Source organism: Dendrobates tinctorius, unplaced genomic scaffold (genome assembly GCF_039654945.1).
Source record: "Dendrobates tinctorius isolate UK_male_01 unplaced genomic scaffold, ASM3965494v1 ptg000015l, whole genome shotgun sequence".
NCBI lineage: Eukaryota > Metazoa > Chordata > Amphibia > Anura > Dendrobatidae > Dendrobates > Dendrobates tinctorius.
Genome location: NW_027361683.1, coordinates 41189091 through 41208256, shown reverse-complemented (window position 1 = coordinate 41208256; position 19166 = coordinate 41189091). Strand labels below are relative to the sequence as shown.

The 19166-nt window shown below is 46.7% G+C and overlaps 1 protein-coding gene across 2 annotated transcripts in view; it reads left to right on the top strand.

Annotated features, from left to right (window-relative positions):
- SYTL1 (synaptotagmin like 1) overlaps nt 1-19166 on the top strand; it is a 308605-nt gene that overhangs the window by 187665 nt on the left and 101774 nt on the right. For both annotated transcript variants that reach the window (XM_073563993.1, XM_073563991.1), the window contains exons 3-4: nt 11830-11978; nt 12051-12150. In XM_073563993.1, the coding sequence (XP_073420094.1) occupies nt 11830-11978; nt 12051-12150 (249 nt within the window). The remainder of the gene's footprint in view (nt 1-11829; nt 11979-12050; nt 12151-19166) is intronic.

Here is a 19166-nt window from a genome sequence, read left to right as displayed (position 1 = left end):
GGCCATGCTTAGTTAGCGCTGCCCGTCCACTGACATCACATGATGTCTTCCTTATTGCGCCTGCATGGACGCGCGGCCCGAGATCCCGCCCCGCAGGGTGAAAAAATCAGAAGAGATTGTGGGGCGGGATCTCTGGTTGCGCATCCACGCAGGCACGATAAGGAAGACATCATGTGATGTCAGTGGACGGGCAGCGCTAACTGCGCATGCCCAAGTAAAAAAATAACACCGCAGGCGCCAGGAAAATAAATGAACACTGCGGGGGCTGCGCCAAGAGGAAATGACTGATAGATGTGAGGCATCTGTGTCCAGGGGGAAAGACCTGCCCCCCAGACAAACTTCAGGTATGGGTGACAAATTTTAAAAACGCGTCTTTCTGCGGTGGAGGAACGCCAAATAAAAGAGCCACCTTGACAGAATGCAGCATTAGTGCTGCACAAGGTGGCTCTTCAAAACGCCTGGGGGATGACAGGTTCCCTATAATTTAGGTCTGCGCTGTTCACCCTTAGTCTAAACAATCACACTATAAGTTCAGAAATAATGCTAGAGCTGATGTCATAAAGCACCTAAAAGAGATGATGGGTGCTGTATTCTCTTTTTTTTTTCTTTTTGTGAAATAATGTTGCAATGGGACAGGTGTTAATACAATTTTTGCCATTTCAAACTACCTTGAAGAACAGTAACTCATAATTCAGCATTGTTACATTTATTGTAGTCTGTGCCAAGTGTAACAAGATCCAAAATTGCAACATGTACTAACTTTGTAAATAGCTGTGGTCTGAAAGCATTGTAAACTGTTGTAATTTACATTAATGTAGCTGGTCCACAAAATTGCCCTAAAGAGCAATTTCTATAACTTGGGGCAAATTTCACTAACTAGGTCACACCTGTAAACAGTAGAAGAAAAAAAAAATCTAAAATACTAAATCTAAAACTACTTACGTTACTTTCTTCCATAAATTATAGTAAAATTGTTGGGCTGTCTTCTGATAAATAAGTGGTTTGGTCAGCAAAAAAGATTAAAAGTCACAAATTATTATGGAAATAAGGTGTGAACCATATTCTCTACCCTTTATGTTTTGATAATAACCGGAAAAAGGAATGGACACCAGAGCATATAAGAAATATTATTAATTTTTTTGTAGTAATTTCATAAAAAACAAAGAAAAATAAATGCAAAGAGTAAGGGGACTGACAGTCAAAAGGGCAGTGCCACGTCTGAGCAGAGTCACAATGTGAGGGATATGCATGTATAATTGATTGCTAGAGAAAACATACCGGGGGGGACACAGGTATATACAGGTGCATCTCGCAAAATTAGAATATCATCAAAAAGTTCATTTATTTCAGTTCTTCAATACAAAAAGTGAAACTCATATTACATAGAGTCATTACAAACAGTGATCTATTTCAAGTGTTTATCTCTGTTAATGTTGATGATTATGGCTTACAGCCAATGAAAACCCAAAAGTATAGTTGAGCGAAACGGGTCGAAAAATTTCAAAAGTCCCCGACTTTTGGCAAAGTCGGGTTTCATGAAACGAAACCCGACCCTAGGATGAGGTCGGCCACGAGGTCGGCGACTTACGCGCCAAAGTCGCGTTTCAAAAGTTTGTTTTGCGCTCTTTTTCAGCCAATCAGGATCCACGGACACTGTGGGCAACGTGATGACATAGACAGGGGTCACCACCATCTTTCAGAAGGGCATGCAAGTGATTGGCTTGCTATGGTTGGCGTCACAGGGGTTATAAAAGGGCGTGCACGCCGACCGCCATCTTACTTCTGCCGATCTTAGCATAGGGAGAGGTTGCTGATTCTGTAGGTAGAGCGTTAGGCAGGGAAGAAGAAAAAAAAACTGCTTCTGCTGCTAGCGATTTTGCCTGTACAACACACCAGTCACTGTGTGTGCAGTGCAAGGGGAGGCTATATTGTGGTGGATCAGCGGTGTTGGTTGTTAGGCTGCCTTCTAAGGCTTCCTGACAGCTGCATTGCTGTTTACCCACTGCTCTGCAAACTGCTTTTTTAAAAGCAATCCCAATTTTTTTTTTGTCCTGCTGAGGTACGGAGCGTGCATTTTTTCACACCATACAGCGTCAGTGGGCCTCACACAATCCAAAAGTGTCCAGTGTCCACTAGTGTCTGCAGAAATTCAAAATCTCCCTTATCCTGTGGTCACTTTTTTCACACCTGTGCCATCGAGCCTGTGACATAGCGCTCTGATATTCAGTGGGCCTCACACAATCCAAAAGTGTCCAGTGTCCACTAGTGTCTGCAGAAATTCAAAATCTCCCTTATCCTGTAGTCACTTTTTTCACACCTGTGCCATCGAGCCTGTGACATAGCACTCTGATATTCAGTGGGCCTCACACAATCCAAAAGTGTCCAGTGTCCACTAGTGTCTGCAGAAATTCAAAATCTTCTTTATCCTGTAGTCACTTTTTTCACACCTGTGCCATCGAGCCTGTGACATAGCGCTCTGATATTCAGTGGGCCTCACACAATCCAAAAGTGTCCAGTGTCCACTAGTGTCTGCAGAAATTCAAAATCTCCCTTATCCTGTAGTCACTTTTTTCACACCTGTGCCATCGAGCCTGTGACATAGCGCTCTGATATTCAGTGGGCCTCACACAATCCAAAAGTGTCCAGTGTCCACTAGTGTCTGCAGAAATTCAAAATCTCCCTTATCCTGTAGTCACTTTTTTCACACCTGTGCCATCGAGCCTGTGACATAGTGCTCTGATATTCAGTGGGCCTCACACAATCCAAAAGTGTCCAGTGTCCACTAGTGTCTGCAGAAATTCAAAATCTCCCTTATCCTGTAGTCACTTTTTTCACACCTGTGCCATCGAGCCTGTGACATAGCGCTCTGATATTCAGTGGGCCTCACACAATCCAAAAGTGTCCAGTGTCCACAAGTGTCTGCAGAAATTCAAAATCTCCCCTGTCCTATAGACACCTTGTACCTTGTTTTACATTACTATATAGTTTGTTGGATTTTGTCTACATTTCTACCAAAAATGAGGAAGGCTGGTGGAAGAGGCCGTGGAATTGGGCGGGGGTTGGCAGCTGGTAATGATGTTGGTGGATCTGATGGTAGTGGCAAAAGCAAAATAGGACCGAATGCAGGAGGTGTTGAGCCTGCGTCATCGTCTGGCTCCACAAGGCCTCGAAGGCTTAGTTTTCTAGGAGTTGGCAAACCACTTTTAAAGCCAGAGCTTCAGGAAAAAGTTTTGTCTTACATTGCTGACTCAGCCTCCAGCTCTATCGCCTCCTCTTCTGAAGTTGTAAAAAATAAAAGCACTGAGTCGTCATTGGAGGCTCATGTTCATGAACCACACCTTTCCTTGTGTCCTTCACCCCAACCAAGATTGAAGGATGACGCAGGCCATACTACTGATTACTCCATGGAGCTGTTTTCACATACCATGCCTGGATTATCAAGTGAAATGGTGAATTACCCAGGCCAAGATGAATCTGACATGGAGTGCACTGATGCACAGCCGCTGATAGATGATTCTGCTGGTACATTCACTCAGAGCACTACATTGTCCTCGCAGTGTACAGAGCCAGATTCTGACCCTGATGAGACTCAGGTGCCCCTTCCCGCACACTATACCACCATACACGGTGACACAGAGGAAGGTGCACATGACATTGAAGAGGAGGTGATGGATGACCCAGTTGTTGACCCAGCTTGGCATCCATTGGGGGAAGAGGGTGCTGCTTCCAATAGCTCAGATGAGGAGGAGCATCCACAGCAGACATCGACATCGCAACAGCTGTTATCTGGCAGGCCCGGAGCACTCCAAAGACAGGTTCCAAAAATCAAAAGAGTTCCTGGACAGCTTGTCCAGACAGTCAAAAGATCACAGCGTGCTAGGCCGCAAAATGTCTGCCAAAGTAGGAAGAGTGCAGTGTGGCACTTTTTTGAACAAAATCCTCATGATCAGGCCAAGGTTATCTGTAAGAAGTGCGCAAAGACCTTTAGCCGAGGGAAAAATCTGAAAAATTTGAATACCAGTTGCATGCTTAGACATTTAACCAGCATGCACTTGCAAGCGTGGACACAACACCAAACTCAAGTGCCACATGTGCAACTGATCACAAAGAAGGTAGTCAACAACGGTACATTGTTTCCCCCACTGTAAGCCCACCGGTTAGCACAGCAGCAAATGTTGAGGTGTCGTTGCAAGGCCACAGCAGTCAGGGAATCCCACTGTTATATCAACGAAATACTGAATCTAGGCCATCAGAAAGAACACCAACTCCATCACCATCATCAACCCTCTCTCTGTCCGCCCTGTCCACCGCTACTTCCACCATATGCAGCTCTCAAGTCCAGCTTACCCTCCCAGACACTATGAGTAGATGCCCTATCGGTTGGTGGAAAGCGCAGCTTTCCGCGAACTCATGGCCTATGCAGTACCACGCTATGACCTACCCAGTCGCCACTTCTTCTCTCGCAAAGCCATCCCAGCCCTCCACCATCATGTAAAAGACCGCATTGTCCATGCACTCAAGCAGTCAGTGAGTGGAAAGGTGCACCTCACAACTGATGCATGGTCCAGTCGGCATGGCCAGGGCCGTTACGTGTCCATCGCTGCACACTGGGTTAATGTGGTGGATGCAGGGTCCACAGGGGACAGCGGTGGTGGGACAGTGCTGCCTAGCCCACGGTATAGGAAACAGTTGGCTGTAGGCGTTCGACCCTCCTCCTCCTCCTCCAGAAGCGAAAGCTCGTCCACAGAGCGCAGTCGTACAAGCACTCCATCTGCAGCTGCCACTGTTGCACACGAGGTGTCCCCCTATCGAGCAGCTAGTGGAAAGCGTCAGCAGGCTGTGTTGCAGATGATGTGTTTGGGCGACAAACACACCGCTGAGGTGCTGGCCGAGTACTTGAAGCAACAAACTGAGTCATGGCTGGGCAGTGTACATCTTGAGGCAGGCAAGGTAGTTAGTGATAACGGCCATAATTTTGTGGCAGCCATAGCCCTTTCAAAACTCAGCCACATACCTTGCTTGGCTCACACCTTGAACCTGGTGGTGCAGTGCTTCCTCAAAAATTATCCGGAGTTAACAGCCCTGCTCCAGAAGGTGCGAAGACTGTGCGCGCACATCCGCCGGTCGCCTGTACACTCCGTTCATATGCAGAAGCTGCAGCGATTGCTCCACCTTCCCAACCACCGCCTCATTATCGACATTGCAACAAGGTGGAACTCCACCCTGCACATGGTGGAGCGGCTGTGCGAGCAGAGGCAGGCCATAATGCATTTGTGGGAGGATACACGGCCAGGCACTTTGAGAGCAGACATGGAGTTGACAGGTGTTGAAGCTGAAAGACCTCTGTAAAGTCCTTCAGTGTTTTGAGGAATGCACACGGCTGGTAAGCGCAGACGACGCCATCCTAAGCATGAGCATCCCACTTATGCGTCTGCTCATGCAAACTTTGACGCACCTTAAGGAGCAGGCGTCTGCAGCCAATGTTGATGAGGAGGAAGAGGAGGCGGGAATCCTTGATGACATTCAGCCATTGTCTGCTCAGGGACCTCTCCTGGACGAGGTGGAGGAAGAAGAGGAGGAGGAGGATGATGATGGGGATGATTACTTAGGGGAGGAGGATGCATCTCGTGGGGCAAGTGAAAATGTTGGCGTGGCAAAGTCTGGTACAGGGTTTGTGCGTGACTGGAGGGATGTGGATTTGCCAGAAAGTGCTCCTCCACCCAGCACTCACAGTGCATCATTGACACCGGGAACATTGGCCCACATGTCAGATTATGCCTTGCAGATCCTAAAAAGGGACCCCCGCATCGCCAAAATGATGAACGATGACGACTACTGGTTGGCCAGCATCCTGGTTCCACGCTATAAAGGCAAATTACAAAACATCATGCCACAGGAGAACCTTGACCTAATATTGGCTAATAAACAAGCAACTCTGGTAAATCGGTTGCTTGAGGCATTCCCAGCACACAGCAGCGGTGATGGTTCTCACACGAGCCGTACGGGCCGGGGGCAGCTTGGCAGAGGTGTTCATGGTGCACACAGCAGAAGTGGCGTTGGAGACAGGGTTTTCATGACAATGTTGTGGACTGATTTTTCACAGACCGCTCACACAACTGGTAATACTGCATCGATGGAAAGTGACAGGAGACAGCAGTTGTCAACTATGGTTACAAACTACTTTTCCTCCCATATCGATGTTCTCCCACACAGGTCATTCCCCTTTGACTATTGGGCCGCTAAACTGGACACCTGGCCTGAATTGGCACAATATGCCTTACAGGAGCTCGCTTGCCCAGCTGCAAGTGTGCTATCGGAAAGAGTCTTCAGTGCAGCTGGATCAATCCTGACAGAAAAAAGGACCCGTCTGTCAACCCAAAATGTGGACGATCTAACCTTCATTAAAATGAACCATGCATGGGTTTCCAAGGATTTTGTCCCACCTTCCCCTGATGACACATAGGGTGACAGAAAAATGGCTTGCTTTGGTCCACCTCTTCCTGGGACTTGACCTATTTCGCCTTTTGCATCAGCTGAATGTCCAACATCAACATATGCCACTTTCTAAAACTCCCTAACTGTGCTGCCTCCCCCCCCCCCATGGCCGGGGTCACCACCTAGCGCACGACACCGTGCGAGTGCCGTCAGACACACCGCCGTACTATGAGGGGCCCAGTGCCAGTACCGACGCCCACGAGTGGGCCCCCCTTGCTTGGGCAGGGCCCCAGCATTTGCAATCTTTACCTCTCCCTGCTCCTCCACTGTGTAGTCTGGGCCGTCAAATCCATACTGTGCCTGACACCGTCTGAGCCTGCCTCCTGATGTATAGACATATCTTTTGAATGTGTACGCTATCCATACATGTTATCCGGGGATACGGTACCCTTTCTCACCTTTGTGCAATCACGTGCAAGCCATACTGGGCCTAACACCGTCTGAGCCTGCCTCCTGATGTATAGACATATATTTTGAATGTGTACGCTATCCATACATGTTATCCTGGGATACGGTACCCTTTCTCACCTTTGTGCAATCACGTGTAATCCATACTGGGCGTGAGAACGGCTGGCGAGCTGTTAAGCAAGCTACAGCACCTGTGGTTTGCACACGTAAGTTTTTCATTTTTTCAGGAATGACGGTTAGGCCTAATTCCGGAACTGCGGTTGACCTGCACTTACTGGGAAATCATCGTTCGCGGGTAATAATTGTAATCAGTGATCCCCATCACTAACGTTGTTCAGCGGGTAATCTGCACCTGTAAGCGACAAATGCTGGCCTTTTCAGTGTAGCGCACATGCAGCCACGGACATGTAAGGGCATGACACATCAGTTATTGGCCAATCTCATGTGCCAGATCCTCACGTGTCCCTCTAGTAAGCCGGTCTCGGACTGCGGGGCATGACGGAGTCTCGTTCGTTAACGGAATTAAGCTTGCAATGTGTGCATCTGTTCTGTAGCTGGCATGGTTGAGGTTTCCCAGGTGGAGTCGAATTTAACCGTAGGCTCCACTCCTGGTGGTGCCCTTCTGGACATTCCTTTAAGGTTCAGCTTTGCAACCATACTGCCCACGTAAAACAAACACTTTGCCTTCATGAACGCTGTTTGGAGGGTCATGACTCGTGGGAATAACGCCGCCCAATCAGTTAACCTGCTAGAGAGATCCTTGGTTGCTCCCAAGCATGACATCACACTCCCTAGGAGGAAGGTAATGCCACTGTGGCGACCGTACTCCTGGGGGCGACACAAGTGCACTGATGCCCAGCCACTACTCGATGAATCTGCTGGTACATTGGCCCAGACCACTACATTCCCCTCGCACGCTACACGGCCTGAATCTGACCCTGATGAAACTCAGGTTACCCTTCCCATATACAGTTCCATCTTACACGGTGACAAAGAGGAAGCTGCAGATGAAAGTGCAGGTTCGGCCCACCCGCCATCAGACACACCACCGTACTATCAGGGGCCCTGTGCCAGTGCCGTCGCCAACGAGTGGGCCCCCCCTGCTTGCTCAGGATCACAGCACTTGCAAGGTTGAAATACTGTGAAGTGAGATGGAAGATGGGGACGACGAGGAGTCCAGACTAGTACAGGGATTCCCTAGCGAGGAGACTTATTTGATTGTTTTCAATGTTGGGACAGCAATTTTTGGGGAGCACTATACTCTGGAGAATGATAGATGGGGCCCACCATACACTGGAACATTCCAAAGGTGGACATCAGACACTGGAGCAGCATTTACAGGGCCCATTATACACTAGAGCATTAGAAATGGGGCCCATTATGTTTGGAGCATTATTTGGGCCCATAAGACAGTGGAGCTTCATCCATGGGGACCAACATATACTGTAGCATTATGTGGAGCTCATCATATACTGTTTCAAACATTGAAAAAAAGTTTTTTATAGTTCCAGCACACGATGTGAAAAAATTAAGAAAAGCCTTTATTTAATCCATAATTAAAAAATGCAATTCCAGTGATGATAAAAGCATGTGTAGGCTACACAGGCTTTTATCATCACTGGAATTGCATTTTTTAATTATGGATTAAATAAAGGCTTTTCTTAATTTTTTCACATCGTGTGCTGGAACTATAAAAAACTTTTTTTCATTGAGCATTTCTCCCAGATGGGGATGGATCCACTCCGTGCACCGAGATTATGGAAAGGAGGACTGGGCAGGCTGAACCAGGTGAGCTGAAGATCTATCCTACATTGTTTGATATTGTTTCAAACATTTTATGGGACCAATGATTCTGTATGGAGAAATAGATGGGCCTCGTCATGAGATGTAAAAAGTGAAGTATTTTTCATTGTACTATACCACTATTTCTCTGCCGTATCGGAGCATGATGAGTTGTGGTATGTGTTAAAGGGGCGCTCTTTCGCCCAGGGCACATGAAAACCTGGAGCCAGCCCTACCCCCCCACAACTTTAGCCAAATAACCCCCATTTTTCAGTGCGTAACTTGTATTATGAAGTTAATTAAGGTTGACAAGCTTAAGTAAGAAGAATTGATGCTTTTGGCATTCAAATGGGCACTGTAGGTGTGTTTCCTGTCCTCCTCTCACTGCCGACTTTTATTCCCCATTGACTTACATTGGGTTTCGTGTTTCGGGACGACCCCGACTTTTCCCTATAATCGGCCGATCTTGCTCGACCCGACTTTTGGAAAAGTCGGGTTTCACGAAACGAAACTCGACCCTAAAAAACCAAAAGTCGCTCAACTGTAGTGATAACTAAATGGCTCAGGGAACAAAACACAGAGATTTTGGGACCATGGCCTGGAAACTCCCCAGATCTTAATCCCATTGAGAACTTGTGGTCAATCATCAAGAGACGGGTGGACAAACAAAAACCTTCAAATTCAGACAAAATAAAAGCATTGATTTTGCAAGAATGGACTGCTATCAGTCAGGATTTGATCCAGAAGTTGATTGAGAGCATGCCAGGGAGAATTGCTGAGGTCCTGAAGAAGAAGGGTCAACACTGCAAATATTGACTTGCTGCATTAACTCATTCTAACTGTCAATATAACCTTTTGCTACTCATAATATGATTGCAATTATATTTCTGTATGTGATAAAAACATCTGACAAACACACATAAAAACCAGAGGGCAGCAGATCATGTGAAAATATAATATTTGTGTCATTCTCTAAACTTTTGGCCATGACTGTAGAAGTGTCAGAGAGACTGAAACAAGGAGTATAATGCAGTACTTGAGGATGAGACTCTAGGCCTTAAGAATGTTACTGAATTGTTGAAATGTCAGTCTACAAACAGTTTTCTTTTTAAAACAATGGCTAATGGATATTTTAGAAGCTTTATTAGTGTTTTTTTTCCTTATTTTGGCAGAATTGTATGTTTTTCCAAATTTTAGATTCTAGATAGGAAGACTTGGCTCACTGTTCCACGATTTAGCCTGTACAGTTTCAGTACAGCCGGTGCAATGATATCACTAGATCCTGCCTGCTGTGCCTCAGCCCACACAAAACACAAGCCAGAGCAGCACATTGGGAACACGGAGGAAGGGATTTTTATTTTTGTCAGTCAGCACTTGTGGGGAAACCATGATGTATGAAGGGACTGAATGTGTTGAGCCAGCATGATGTGTGAAGGCATTGAATGTGGGGGCTTCTGGCATGGATCATACTGTTTGGGGCTATTATTCTGTGTGACTAGTCTGTGGGAGACCTCATACTGTGTGGGAGACTATAGAGAACATCATATTGTGTTTGTGTGTGGGTGGGGGGAAGCTGTGAAGGCAATCATTCTTTGTGTGGGGGACAATAAGTGCCTCATATTGTGTGTTTGTGGTCTGTGGGGGCTATTATATGCTGTGGGGGGTTTGGGGCATCATACAGTGTGTGTGGGTACTAAGTGGTAGGTTTTGGGGGTAATCATACTCTGGGAGGGAGCTGGGGTGCACCTTATTATATGTGGGGTACACTATACTGTGTGTAGGGTGATCATGGTGTTTGGGGTAGCTATGGGAGTAATCATTCTATGTTGGATGACTGTTGGGTCATTCTACTGTGTAGGGAATAGCTGTTTGGGAATCATACTGTGAGAAGGACTGTAGGGGCCATCATACAGTATATTGGCCCCCGTATGGTATGTGTAGTGCTTTGGCATCATACTGTGTGGGGGTATCCTACTGTGTGAGGGACATCGTATTGTGGGTGAATCGTACTGTGGGGAAGGGCTGTGGGGAGCCATCAGACTGTGTGTGAAGTTGTGAGGCATCAAAATATGTTTGGGCTATCATAATGCAGGGAGCTGTGAGGACAATGATACTAGGTGACTTAGAGCCTCATACTGTGATGGGGTAATTTTGGAGAAGTGGCTATGGGGCATCATACTGTGAGGGCCTCATAATGTGTGTGGGGGAACTGTAGGGAAATTATACTGTGGGGACATCATATTGTGAGGATCACTATAGAAGCATCATTTTGTAGGGGGGACTCTGGGTGCCTCATAATATGTGATGAGGTACCGTAGGGACATCATACAGTGCGGAATACATTGTGGGAGCATCATACTGTGAGAGGTGCCTTATGAGAATCATACTGTGAGGGTAAACTGTGGGCACATGATTCTGTGGGGGTCAACATGCCAGGTGAAGACCATCATACTGTATGTGGGGCATCATACTGTGTGTGCGATTGTGGCGGGTATTATAATGTGAGTAGTGTGAATGGGGACGTCATACTGTGGGGGGATTACTGTGTTGAGCTCATAACGTGTCAGAGAACTGTGAGGGCATGATACTGTGGGTCCTCAATGTGTGTGGGGTTACTATGAAGACATCATACTGTGGGGGGAAAACACCCTAGGGACATCATATTGTGTTGGGGGGCTAAGAGTCCATCATACTGTGCATGTTGGGGAACTCATACAGTGGAAAGGTGCACTGTTGGGACATCACACTGTGTTGGGAGCAGAGTGAGGTCATATGCTGTGCATGTTGGGTAACTCACTGTGGGAGTGTGATAGGGGCATCAGACTCTATGGGGGCATGAGCAATGTATTGTAGTGGGTAAGAACACTAAGGGACTTCAATAATGGCACAATTATGTAAATGTCTCAACACATGTCCCTCTCCCTGTCTTTAAAAGTTGGGAGGTAGGCCGTTCAGTGCATGCATCTGTGAATACATCTATTCGCCCTCACCCCAACAATTAATTTAAACAAATTAAATAAAAATACCTATTGATATCATGTTCTAATTAGAACAAATAAACAAGGTCATATTTTTTCTTCATCTACTGTTTTAGAAATCATAGGATAAAAAAGTAATAAATCAATATTTTTTCACTTTCTATAGGAAACTACGGTCATCTCTTTCAGATCCTCGTGTATTAAAAAGACTGTCCGGAGACTGGTTCAGTGATGTTAGGTCAAGACGTCCTTGGGGTAAAGTTGGTGGAATTGACATAGTTAGAGCATCAATAAGACGGAAAAAGAAATCCAGAGGTAGGTCGTCTGTCATCTTGGTTTTTAGTAAAGAGTGTGCTGCTATTAATAAATTGAAAAACATTCTGACAGGTGAATGGCACCAAAATTGGGCTCAGGAAGACAAAGAATTGAATGGGGATTATGACTCTGAGGATTCTGAGGAGGATGAAACCAAACCAACAGTAATTAGGTAATGTGTAATAAGGCTGTAAATACAATAATACAGAAAGACGGAGTACTGCTTTTGTCTAGGTTTAATAAACAGGCTATTAAAATAAGCTGACAGTGCTATAAATTGAAGTTCTTCAAGTAGTAGAGATGCATAACATCTTTCATAAGAGAACCTAAATGGATTGCATGAGATCAGAAAAACAGCAAAAGTGTGACTTTTATCGCCGATTGTATCTGGAATTGCAAATCAGCCACACTTACTAAAACAAGGTGAGCTCAATACTAGATAAAGCCATGGGCAAAATTTCCACTGTTTATTACAGAAAACATCGTTTCCTAATCTCTAAATAGGTAAAAATAGAGCAAAATCAGTTTAAATAGTAAGTTACATAAAATACTACCATATCAGCTTTTGGGCCACGGTAGGCTGGTAGCTGCTCCACCATGGAAGTCTACAGCTGTGCTTCTAGGTCAGGACATTGCTGAACAAGTGTGTGAACTGCTGTGAATTTCAGCAGCTACACCACCCATGTCTCTGTCACATGGGCCATACAATCGACATTGCAGAGGCAGGGGACCACGATAGAGATTCTCCAGGTGATTGGGGGCACCTGGCTAATAAAACTTTAGTGGTAAGTGATGTAACTTATTATTTAAGGCTACTATATTTTATCCTGGAGAATCAACACTTTTGTATTACTCACTAAAACTGAAAAGAAATCCTTATTAAAACTGTAATCTTTATTAAGCAGCGAGCAACCAACCAGCTTACAGTATAAAAACAAACAGACTAATAAGTCTATCACCAAGACCCTAGTACAATTACCAAATACAGTATATTACTCCATGTGTAAGATGGTGGGAATCACATGTGCAGTTCTTGTAGTTACTTGAGGTCTAGTTTTTGAAGTTGTATTCTGAGCCAAAGCCAATAGATCAAGCAGGAGTGTAAATGTATGTTTACACTGGAAAATCTAATGCTGACTTGGTATAGGATGTGTTACAGAAACCCAAGGCTAACACTCCAGCTTTTGCCACTGATTTGCAGTTTGACATACCATGTATATGGATAAGCCACACTAGATGGGGACAATCTGTGTGACTACTCCACATGGTTTTTGTGCGACATCCCTGTCAATAAATGGCATGTCACTCATTTTTCCCAGCAGAACAGATTTTCAGCCTGTAAGTGAGAAAAAAAACTGTAGTGTATGTACTTTGGCAGAGATTTCCATTGAAATTAATGGGATGTAGTCTATACACACTGTATGACATGGAAGATGTATATCTTTGTACCGTGTTAGGCCTGTTTCACACTTCCGTTTTTGACCATCAGTCAAAATCCGCCGTTTTTGCAAAAAAAGGATCCGCCATTTTATTTGGCGTATCCGTTCTTTTCCCCATTGACTTGCATTCTCGGCGGATCTTGACGGATGGCCATCTGTTGGATCCGTTTTTTTGCGGATCCGTCAAATTTTTTTGCGTCCGCCGTAATGCCTGGACGGACCATGTAACGTTTTTTGTACTGCAGGATCCGCATTTTATAGAGCGCATGCCCGGAGGAATGAAGTCAGGAGGAAATTTAACCCTGAAATAATTTCTGGCGGACAGATAAAAAAAAAATTCTTTCTCTCTTTCTCTCTCCCTCTCCCTCTCCCCCTCCCCCTCCCCCTCTCCCCCTCCCCCTCTCCCCCTCTCCCCCTCCCCCTCTCCCCCTCTCCCTCTCCCTCTCTCTCTCCCTCCTTCCCGGGCAGCGGTTCCTTTAAAATTCTTCATTCAGTGGATCCGTCAAAAAAATGAATCCGGTGACATCCGTTCACATCAATTAGGAACGGATCTGCTTTCCGCCTTTTTGGCGGATTTTAACTGACACAAAAAACTGCAGTGTGAAACAGGCCTTAGCCAGTAGGTAGAAAAATATTCAGAATTGAGAGTCCTCAGTGGCTGATACCTTTTAATAGCTAACTGAAAAGATGGTAACACATTGCAAGCTTTCGAGACTACTCAGGTCTCTTCATCAGGCATAGACTAATACAAAATCTGAAGAGTCACATATGTATGCACAATACAACACAGAAAAAATGTAATAGATGAGACAAGTGACGTGAAGCAGACTATCAATATGGGAGAGGGAGAAACATAAATATTGGACTAGTTCATAGATAAGGAGTCTGGATGTTTTATTTTCCTCTGATTGGGGTCTCCTAATGTGTTGTGATGCCCCCACACGGTCTTAGCAGCAAATTCCTTAATTGATGTAAAAATACATAAATCCATGCGACACATTCATTCTAGCATTGAGAGTGTCAAAGGTCGTCATAAATTTATACTCACAGACTCTTCTCTCTCTCTGAGATGTGAAGTTACCTTTCAATACCAGTAATTTCATATCCATGTTGCTGTGATCAGGCATACAAAAATGTTTTGCCACAGGAATATCCATTCTTTTTTCTCTTATTGTGTGACGTTGAGAATTCATCCTTCTTCTAAGCTTTTGCCCTGTCTCCCCCACATACAGACCCCCTGTTGGACATTTAGTACAAATAATTAAGTACACCACATTAGATGTAATGCAGCTGAAAGTACCTGGGATCTTGTAGTCCTGATGTGAATTGGGGATCTTTATCTTGTCCATGATCATTATAGATGGACAGGTTTTACATTTTTTCTGGTTGCAAGGAAAGGTTCCTCCAGCTGTTGGAGAGGACAGGGAGCTTCTGACAATGATGCTTCTTAGATTTGGGGGCTGCCTAAAGCACAGTAGTGGGGGGTCTGGAAAAATGGATTTTAATCGGGCATCTTTTTGTAGTAAAGGTTGTAAATTCCGTGCATCTCCCCTTAGCACTTCCAGATTTGGGTTGTAGGTGACTACTAGAGGCACCTGGTTATTTTCTTCTTTAGCTTTGTACAAAGCTAAAGAAGAAAATAACCATTGAGGACTCTCAATTCTGAATATTTTTTTGTATGACATGGAATACACCTCAAAATCCACTAAATTCCAGCCCTGTGCACATACCCTAAGGCTATGTTCCCACGATGATTTTTTGGTGAATTTTTGATGTTGCAGTTTCTCTGCAACCTTTCTGCACCTACTATTTAAATTAAATTATTTGTGTTTCTTCATTGCGTTTTTGAATGCTTTTTTGTTGCGTTTTTGAAATTGCGTTGGTGTGTCATGTTTTAAACCTGTTTTGTTTTTGATAATTCCTATTATTTGGCTTTGACAAAACTTTATTGATATAATCATGTGTGGATTAAATGCATTTTTTATGCAAGGTGGAAACACAATAAAAACGCCTGCGCGTTTATTACCTGTTGATTTTCAGCATTGAATGCAAGTCCATAGGAAAAATCCATACATTAACCTGAACACCAAAAAGCACAGTCCGAACTTAGGGTCTTAAAAGGAAAATACAGTAGAACTTTTATTAGTTCAATAAAATTAACTTTATTTAGACGTAAATGGAAAACAGTAGCACTCTAGCAAACTCAGTGTACCCATAAGAGTAATTGACATTTTGTGGACAAGGCTGACGTTAGGGGTAGGCAGACTAGGCATTTGCTTAGGACCCCCACTCTCCCAGGGTCCCAGCCAGTGGCTTGCCATTAATATTGGCACACCACGAGGCCGCTATTGGGTCTGTGAGTCAGGGGGGCCCAGCGCCTCCTTCCCCCTGCATTCCACTGTATCTGCATCCAAGATGCTGATACAGTTGAAAGCAATGATGGAGGAGAAAGCTTCAGATGACACTCCCTCTCCTCATCATTCCCCTCTGCATCTATTGCATACCATGCTATGTCGGGCAGTGGAGCTACTGAGACCAGAGCAGAGGGGAAATGAGGAGGAGAGGTTAGTATTGTATTTTTTCTTTATATCAGTGAGTACGTGGTGGCCATAACACTGCAGGACTGTGTGGCTGCATTATGGTCTATGGGGGTCTACATTATATTCTAAGGGGTGAATGCATTATATTCTATGGAGTGGCTGCATTATACTTTATGAGGAGGCTGCATTATACTCTATGATGGGGCTGCAGTATACTTTATGAGGGGTTGCAGTATACTCTGAGGGGCTGAAGTATACTCTATGTGGGACTGCATTGTACTCTATGTGGGGGTCACATTGTACTCTATGAGGGGACTGCATTGTACACTATGGGGTGGTTGCAATATACTCTTGAGGGGGCTACATTATACTCCATCATGGACTATGGGAATATCAGACTATGGGCAGTGCACTATACCATATGTACTATATTGGACTTACATTATACTGTATAAAGGACCATGTGGAATGCATTATACTATATGAAGAACCATGGGTGCATTATACTATGGGGAGTGAGTGCATTGTACTATATGGGGGACTATGAGGGGCACATTATACAATATGGAGGACTAGGAGGCGTGTATTATATTATATGGATGACTGAGGAGTGTATATTACTATATGAAGGACTATGAGAGAGTATTATACTATATGGAGGACTATGGGGAGTGCATTACTCTATATGGAGTACTATGGGGGACATTATACTATATGGAGGACTGTGGGGCACATTATACTGTATGAAGGACTATGAGGTGTATTATACAATATGGATGACCATGGTGCAGATTATACTATTTGGAGGACTATGGGGTGCATTACACTATGTGAAGAACTGTGGGGTGTACTATACTAAACAAGCAAAATGCTGCCTATTCATGGAGTGATTGGATTGTTTATGCCAGTGTAACAGGCCAGATTAACCCCCCGCCCAGAATATACCCCGGGTATATTCTAGCCTAGGCCAGTTTATACCCCTCTGGGCTAGAATATACCCCTGGTATATTATGGCCTAGGAAAACTATACCCCGGGGTTAAAGTGGCCTAGGCCAGATTATACCCCTCCAGGTCAGAATATACCCCAGCTGCTGTAGATCAGATATTTCACGCTTTTGAGAACCATCAAAAATGGTGCTCCAGGCAGCACACGGGGCCCCAGGCAGCACTCAGGGGCCGAGACAACGAACGGGGTCCCAGGCAGCACTCGGGGGGGGGGGGTGGCGAAACAGCGAACGGGGTCCCAGACAGCACACAGGGACCCCAGGCAGCACTCGGGGGCGGGCGAGACAGCGAACGGGGTCTCAGACAGCACACGGGGACCCCAGGCAGCACACGGGGGCCCCAGGCAGCACACGGGGGCCCCAGGCAGCACACAGGGCCCCAGGCCGCACACAGGAGCCCATGGCAGCGCAAAGGGCCCCTGGCAGTGCACAGGGCCCCAGGCAGCGCACAGGAGCTCCGGGCAGCACACATGAGTCCCAGGCAGCGCACAGGGGCCTCAGGCAGAGCACAGGGGCCCCAGACATCGCACATCGCGCAGGGGCCCTAGATATCGCACAGGATTGAGTGATATACTCAAGAACGGGGCCCCAGACATCGCACAGGGGGTCCCAAACAGCGCACAGAGGGTCCCAGATAGCACACAGGGGGCAGAGACAGCCCACAGGGGCCCTGCGAGCTGTCTCTTCCCCCCTTGCATGCTGTCTCTGCCCCATGTGCGCTTCCAGGGGCACCTGTGTGCTGCCTGTGGCCCCGTGTGCTGTCTGGGACACCGTTCACTGTCTCTGCCCACTTGTGCTGCCTGAGGCCCCGTGTGCTGCCTGGGAACCCGTTCACTGTGTCGGCCCCTGTGTGCTGTCAGGGGCCCCTGTGCGCTACCTGGGGCCCCCTGTATGCTACCTGGGGCCCTGTGCACTGCCTGGAGCCCCTGTATGCTGCCAGGGGCCCTGTGCGCTGCCTGGGGCCCTGTGTGCTACCAGTGACCCCTGTGTGCTGCCAGGGGCCCCTGTGCTCTGCCTTGGGCCATGTGCGCTGCCTGGGGCCCTGTGCACTGTCTAAGGTCCCTATATGCTGCCTGGAGCCCTGTGCACTGCCAGGAGCCCCTGTGCGCTGCCTGGGGTCCCTGTGTGCTACCTGGAGCCCTGTGCGCTGCCAGAGACCCCTGTATGCTGCCCGAGGCCTTGTGCTCCGCCTGGGGCCCCGTTCACTGTCTCTGCCCCCGTGTGCTGCCTGGGACCCCGTTCGCTGTCTCTGCCCCCCCATGTGCTGCCTGGGGCCCCATGTGCTGCCCGAGACCCCGTTCATTGTCTCTGCCCCCTGTGTGCTGCCTGGGGCCCCCGTGTGCTACCTGGAGCCATGTGCGCTGCCAGGGACCCCTGTATGCTGCCTGAGGCCCTGTGCGCCGCCTGGGGCCCCTGTTTGCTGCCTGGGACCCCGTTCGCTGTCTCTGCCCCCCCATGTACTGCCTGGGACCCCGTTCGCTGTCTCCACCCCCCCATGTGCTGCCTGGGGCCCCGTGTGCTGCCTGGGACCCTGTTCATTGTCTCTGCCCCCTGTGCGCTGCCTGGGACCCCGTTTGCGGTTTGGCCCACCCCCCCCCCCCGTGTGCTGCCTGTGGCCCCGTTTTTGATGGTTCTCAAAAGCGTGAAAAATCTGATCTACAGCAGCTGGGGTATATTCTGGCCTAGGCCACTTTATACCCCGGGTATATTCTGGGCGGGCGGTTAATCTTGCCTGTTACACCGGAACAAAAATCACTGCTCTCAGCAGCACATCGCCCGGTGAAAACTGCAGATATGCTGCTGATAACATGATACTGTATGAGGACAGATTGATCTACTAATGATTGCCATGTCCTCATCATTGTTCCTCAACAGGTATAAAGTGGCCGGGAAATAACCGTCAAACGACTTCAATAATGTTGATCACGCTCATTTAGTGGCCGGGACTCAGTGCATGTAAATACAACCAAAATGTTTGTGTGATGGTGCAATATATTAGTATTTGGGGCCCCACGTTAAATTGTTGCCCAGGGTCCCATTTTGTCTTTTAAACCGGTCCTGGTTGCGGATATGAGACACACACCCCAGGTCAGTTTACACTGAGTAAAAAAAAAGCACAGCGGGCATGAGATTTTTATAAATCCCATCTACTTTGCTGGAACTGTAAGGTCCCGTTACATTTAGTAATGCAACAGCGATCCCGAC